General features: G+C 32.4%; 1 protein-coding gene across 1 annotated transcript; it reads right to left on the minus strand.

The window, feature by feature from the left end:
- Positions 1–6,681: 6,681 nt before the first annotated feature.
- On the minus strand, positions 6,682–7,251 carry LOC148764048 (uncharacterized). The gene has a single exon (XM_088803529.1). The coding sequence runs from the start codon at positions 7,249–7,251 to the stop codon at positions 6,682–6,684; it is 570 nt and encodes a 189-aa protein (XP_088659655.1).
- Between the last annotated feature and the right edge of the window lie 305 nt (positions 7,252–7,556).

The raw sequence follows: 7,556 nt of genomic DNA on the forward strand, positions 1-7,556 counted from the left end.
TAACACTAAAAATGGTGAGGCCTTTTCATTTTGAACTCTTTTATAATGTTTAACAAAAATTGGCAATGCATCATCTTTATAAGTAAGAAAATATACCCATGTATATTGTCAATTAAGTTTTTACCTATGCAAGTATACTTATCGAAAAGATAGTATAACAATAAGCAGAGTATCGATCCCACAGAGAATTTATTTAAAATTTTACCAAGTACTAAAATTAGAACAATTTAGTTTTATTTAAATAATTAAAATCTAAATTCTAATTAAACTAAAAATTACTCAACTAAAACTAATCTAATTAAAAATTAAACCAACAAAATAATTGGGTAAAAAGCAAATCAAACAAGCCTACGATTCCAATATCCTTCACACTTCATCTAAATCTTAACTCTCTCTCTTAACTTATTTCAATGGATTGAGTTGCTAACTTAGAGTCCTTAATTATTTACAAGGGTCTCCGGACTCATCCAATAAAAATATCTATTTTAACCACATCACTATATCCCTATATGAATTGAAATTAAAATAAACTCATTAAATTCGGGCTCTAATCTGACTACAAATGGCATATAGGTATATCCCTTATCCTATACACAATCAATTACTATAATCATATGCTATCCCAATTTTAGTCTACACTAAACTCCATTTCCAAGCTTGTTTAGGTTCCTAGATCAATTTAATTGGTGTCCAATAAGTTAAAAAGCATTAAAAACAAATTGAAATAAATAATTCAAATCCCATTAAATATAAGCAAGAAAAAGATTAAAAATTTAGATTACATTTAAGTTCAATTGCAATCCTAAAAAATAAAATTAGCTACTTATAATTGCAAAGACAAATAGCATTCAATAAATTTCAACCATTAAGAGTAACAAGAAAAATAAAAGCTAAGGAAGAAAACAAAACGATTAATTGCAACCTTGCTTTTCGAGTTTCTACCTTAACTTTCAGCTTCTTGAATCTTTTAGGGTTCTCTTTTTGATTTATCCTAAAACACCTTATTTATACTAACAATCTTAACCTAAGATTCCCTAAGTTAACCTTTTATTGACTCTAACTTTTGGGCTTAAAAGTGTAATGAGGCCCAAAGATCAAATATCATCTTCAAAATTTCCATTCCTGTAGCATTACACCTCATCATATTCTGACAACAATTTTCTTTATTTTCAAGGCAAAACTAGGAAACTTGGTCTTCATAAAAGTTGTAGCTCTATCTCTTATCTTTCCAATGGCATAAGAATTGCATCAGTTGAACATCTGGAACGTGAGTTATGGTAAAAAAAACTAAAGCATATGCAAGTAAAATTCTAGGTCCTTCAAATACCTTACTTTCCAAAATTAAGCCATATTCCCTTAAATCCTACAAAAATATAAAAACTAATAAATAATAGCCAAATCAAAGTAAATAAACATAAAATTAAAATAACTCACAAAAAATAAACAAATTATAAAAACAACTAAAATAACTAAATTATAATTAAAAATTAAAGACTCAATTAATATTTAATAACAAAATTAGACTAAAATAATTCTCTAAAATAGAATTATCATATATCTAGAGTAAACATCTACAATAACAAATCCATATGACTTGCCTCCTAGACTAGTAACAGTGATTGGTCCAAACAAGTCAACATGTAATAATCCAAGTGGCCTAGAAGTTGACATGACTTTCTTAGATTTAAATGAACTTCTAACTTGTTTCCTAAATTGACATGCATCACAAACCTTGTCATTTTTAAATGATATCTTTGAAGTCCAATGACTAAGTCTTTTCTCAAAAGCTTTGAAATGGTGTGCATACTAGCATGTCTTAGTCTTCTATGCCACAACCAACTATCATATACATCATTGGCACTAAAACAAGATTCACTAGACTTAATCTCATCAAGGAAGATAACATACATCTTCTTGATTCTTTTGCTAATGAATGCTACTTTGTTAGTGTTAACATTAATCACTTGACATCCATGGGAATCAAAGCATACTCTAAAGCCTTTATCACAAAGTTGACTAATGCTTAGCAAATTATCTTTTAAACCTTTAACAAATAATACATGCTTGATTTGAGTTTAAGATGTGTTACCAATGGTTCTAATTATTTGCATAACACCTTTGGAGTCATCACCAAAGGAAACACTACCACTCTTGTTTCTATCAAGCTTGGCAAACAAGTTTTAATCATTAGTGATGTGCCTTGAGCAACCACTATCCAAGAACTAAGGTTGTCTTTCCTTTGGTTGAGCTTAAAAACATTGATCCTTTTGTCCTTGCTCAACCTACAAAACAAATTTTCAGTTTTTCTTTAAAGGTATCCATACTTTGACAAGTCTTTGGGGGTTAGCCATCACACAGGATCCTTTAGGAACCCAAACCATCTTGGTTTTAGGAAGATTTCTATCATTATGATAACAATCATGGGACAAATGACATTTCTTATCACATACATAACAATGACATGAGAATGTAGTCATTTTCCTTCTAAGGTTTGTATTTCTTCTAGGCTTTTCATCACTTTTTAATTTCAATTTTGATCTTTCTTCTATTTCAACTTTAAGTGCAACATTTTCATCAACAACTCTTTGTAATTCTAAATTTTTGTTTTCCAATTCTAACTTCAAGAATTCAAAATCAATTTTGAATTGTTCAAGTTCAATTTGAAGCATATCTCTTTGATCAAAAATAGAGTTATACTCATACTTAATTTTTTTTTTTAACTCTTCATTCAATGCTACAAACTTTTTTTCTCATAGTTTTATATTTCAAAGTAAGTTTTTCAAATTCAGCATATAGGCAATCATATTCATCTTCCAGGTCATCATAGGAAATATCACATGAATTAAAAGTTACCTCAAATTCTTCTTCTTTTGCCATCAAGCAAAAATTTGCTCTTTCTTTCAATTTTTCTTTCTCTTTTTCTGAGTTTGAGGAGTCACTACTGGACCATGTTGCTGCCACTATTGCTTTCTTTGATTTTTTCATCCTTTTTGAAGATTTTTCCTTTAGCATTGAACATTTAGATATGAAATGTCCTGGTTTCTTGCATTCAAAGCAAATCATCCCATCTTTCTTGTCAATATCACCCTTGTGCTTATTTTTTTCAAGGGAAACCTTAGTCTTTCTTGTAATTTTTCTTTCTAAATCTTCTACCTTTTTGTCCCATAAGTTTTTTAAACCTTCTACCATCATTGCTAATTCTTCATCATCATCACTTGACAATTCTTCAAGTTCTTCCTCAAGTGTACTAATCTTGAGTGCAAGATGTTTTCTTATCTCTTTAGCTTCTTTCTTTCTTCCTCTTCTTCTTCCTTCATTTAAAGTTCGTGTGTGAGGAGTGAATCACAAATTTCATCAAGTGCGACAACATTAGATCCTTGGGGTCTCAGATGGCGGTAACCTTAGGTTTCTAGCTTTTTAGAAGGTATTTAAGTAGTCTTTTTACTAACTCATGTTCAAAGATGGTTTTCCCAACTTGATTGAGTTTGTTTGTAATATTGGTAAACTTATCGAACATGGTAGTGATATTTTCTCCTGGTTCTATTTTGAATATTTCATAATTATGGGTGAGTAAGGCAATTTTAGACTCCTTTACTTGAAAAGTCCCTTCATGAATGACTTTAAGTTTTTCTAAAATCTCTTTGGTTGTAGTACAATTAGACATTTTCTTGAATTCTAAAGGGGTCAGTGCATAGTGAAAGGTGTTGATAGCTTTAAAATTTTTTTGGACCTTTTCAACTTCAACTTCAGTCCATTCAACTTTTAGCTTAGGCATTCTCTCACTTGTAACAAAACTAGGTGAGGTGGGAACAGGGGTCCTCCAGCAAGTATATCATATATTTCATAATCAAGGGCTCTAATATATATAAACATCCTAGTGCTCCAAATAGCATAATTTGATTCATCAAATAGATGAAGCTTATTTGTCGATTGACCCTTAGCAACAATAGACTTTTGTAAAGCCATGTGGATTTTTCCTAAGGATGTTAAGCCTTAAATTTGAGGGTATGGCTCTAATACCACTTGTTGGTCTCATTAGAGTGCTAGAGAGGGATGAATAGAACTAAAAATTTTAAGATTAGCCCTTTTTGAGTGGTAGAACTTTTAACCAATTAGAGAGAAAGATATAAAGCTTGTAGTAGCTAAAAGACATCAAGTAAGGAAGGGTCAAGAGAAATGGATAACGCAAGAGTATTTATAGTGGTTTGGTTCCCTTGACCTACATCCACTGCCCTGATCTCCCAATCAAGGATTTTCAACCTAACTTCACTATACTAGTGGAATTAACAACTTTCACCAAGCTTTTACAAGGTGAGTTTCTAACCTACGCTCTTATCCTTTACAACAAGCTTTAGAGTGCTTCCCACATTCTAATTTTCTAAGAAATAGAAGAAAGAGAAGTACAACTAGAATTCTTTACAAATATAGAAATATTACAAGCAAGCTCAAACACTTTTTCTATAATTGGAATGAAGAACAAGTGTTTTTAGTTAAGGATATTTGGCTTTTTGCTTAAAATAGCTCTTTTCAAGTTAAAATAGACTGTCTTTGACCGTTGGAGCTTTAATTTATACTTAGGGAGTCAGATTTTCTGTCAGAGACAGTTTCTAGCCATTGGAGATAACTCTGATGCCATTCTAGCTGTTATTTTGTCCTCTAGTGTTTAAATTAAAAAAAGGCAAACAGAGTTGGCTAACTAGTTACAAGTAACTTTAACCGATCATAACTTTTCTACCTTGCACTATCTTGTCACTGTGTACTCTATGTTAATCAATTATAAGAGACTCCAACTGATTAAGATATCTTTATCTTAAGGCTTCTCTGCTTTAGCAAATGTCCTCTAATTGGTTAACTCTCCTTTTAACTGATTGAGGCTTCACTTCCTTCATCATTAATCGATTAACTCAGGCTCTAATCAGTTAGAAAATTTTTGAATTTGAATTCTTCTAGTTTGGCTCCCTTCAACAATCAAACCTAGTTTGAATTTGGGTTTTGCCACTTGTAGGATCTTTAAGTCTTGTGCTCTAACTGATTAACCACATACCTTAACCGATTAGCACACTTTTGTTTTCTTTATCCAGCACTTTCTTAATCAGTTAAGCTTAGCGCTAACTGATTAAGATTTTTCTATTTTGCTTTAACTTGTAGCCTAGTCATGCCTTAACCAATTAAGGCTTCTTGTTAATCAATTATAAAAGCTCTGTCCTCACTAACCCTTTATCTATTAATGACCTTGCTTTTAAACACTAATTTTATTAAGGGAATTAACTTTATCTCGCACACTTAAATAGTGAAGTTAAACATTAATGAATGAGGAATGTTTTTTTTTTAATGCTGAAAATTCTCGCAGGGCCCAACTATCCTGTAATCATTTTATTAATAATGGGAAAAATTAAGTACATAGGGGAGGTGGACATAATCCGAGCCTCCAAAATTACATGAGTTTGAGGAGAATTAAGAGAATTTCCTAAATTGGAGTGTCTCATTTTACATGCATATTTATGAGCACAAAAATAATATTGAAACACTTCCATATTACAAGAGTCTAAATAATCTAATAAGTAAAAATAGCAAAAATAAATTAGGAGTACTACTCCTTTAAAATTATTTGAAACGAACATAAGCTAAATTTATTTTATCTAATCGAAGAGTACCTTTGAGCTTACCTTCTGCCTGTGACACTACATTCAGGTTTTGGTGCAAATGCCCTTGATTTAAGAGATGATCTGCAGCCTGGTTTCCTTCTCTATGAATGTGAGAAATCCGTTAAGTAAAAGCATTCAAGCATTTACGAATGGACGTCAACAAGTATCTAGTTTGGGAGGACCCTCTATGTTATGCATGTATCATTTGTACTACTACTTTTGCATCCATCTCTATCCAAATTCTAGACACATTATACTCAATACATAAAAGCAAACCTCTATGTAATGCCATTAACTCTGCCTGTAATGAATTATAAGGTCCAAAGTTTTCAAAAAACCCAAAAATCATGATACTTGTATGATCTCGAAGAAGTCTACCACCAGCAGCACTTTGACAATTATGTTTGGAACTACCGTCAACATTTAACTTAAACTCACCTGTTAATGGTTTATGCCAAGAGAATATTTTTGGCAGAGGTGGGGATGCTTACTTAACCATGAAGCCCCACGCTTGAGCAATCTGTACATCTCCCCTCCATTGCCATCGTTTGAACCACCTCCCTTGGAATAATTGGTTAATAAGTTTCAGAATTTGCCACACCACTCTATTTGAGTACATGCCTAAGTTTCTATGCTTCTTTCTATGCTTCGCATCATTACATTCAACCCATAGAAACCAAAAAATAAATAGCGGTATTAATGTGCGAATGTGCCTTTTTTTTTTTGTATAATCACCATAGTACAACCAAGCCCATATAATCTGAGAAACATTATGAGGGTGAGTAATGTAGATCTGGAAGAATTTTGTAAAACAATTCCAAACCTATGTGGCTATAGGACATTTCCACATGACATGTAAAAAAGACTCCTAAGAGTTGCAATATTGACATTTGGAGGCGAGTTGGAATCCTTTAATTTTCAACCTCAAATCAACTAGAATCCAATTCTGTAATAATCTCCATAGGATAAAAAAAGTAATAAGAGGAATGCATCTATGCCAAATTAAATTAAATACAGAGTTTACTAAATCTCTTTGTCAGATTATCTCCCATGCTGACTTAGTAGTGAAATCACCATCCAATGTGGGGACCCAATATGCCACATCTGTGCTAGATGTATTAAATGGAATTTTTAGAATTTCGACAACCATCTCCTCTGGGAGCATAGTATTCAACTTATCCACATCCCATTCATTATTGTTAAAGAAATAACAAACTTGTGTCATAGATGATGAAAATGCAGGGAAACGGTTAATCAATGGTTCATCACCCATCCAACAATCATACCTAAAGAATAGCTCACCTTTCCCAATCTTCCACCGCATATGTTGTTCTGTAACTAGATAACAAGCTAACATTCGTTTCCACGTCTGCGAATCATGGCGTTTCGGCTGAGTGTACCTTGGTATTCTACCATAACAATATTTAGCCCTCATGAATTTTGACCAAATGTTGTTACAAGTCTGGAATCTCCACCACAGTTTCATACTAAAGGCCTCAAACACATCTCCCAAGCCTTGAATATCTAACCCACCTCCAGAGGATGGGAGAGTAATCTTATTCCAAGCTGCCCAATGAATTTTCTTAGAGCTTGCCGAACCCCCCATAAGAAATTATTAAATAATCGTTCAATTTTTTCAATAACACAAATAGGGGGCTTTAGGACCTGAAGTAAATAAATGGGCAAAGAAGATAAAACACTTCTTAACAAAGTAATTCTACCACCTGGGGAAAGCATTTTATTTTCCCACCCTGCTATATGCGCCTGTATCTTTGTCACAAGATCATAAAAAAGAATTACCTTTTTTGGCCCTTTATATAAAGGCACACCCAAATATGTTATCGGGAGATATTTGTCAAAGAATCCAGTAGTTTGAGTAATGATTTGTCTTCTAGAATTAGCCATAACCTT

The sequence above is a fragment of the Theobroma cacao genome, chromosome 2 (assembly GCF_053813885.1).
Source record: "Theobroma cacao isolate CCN51 chromosome 2, ASM5381388v1, whole genome shotgun sequence".
Lineage (NCBI taxonomy): Eukaryota > Viridiplantae > Streptophyta > Magnoliopsida > Malvales > Malvaceae > Theobroma > Theobroma cacao.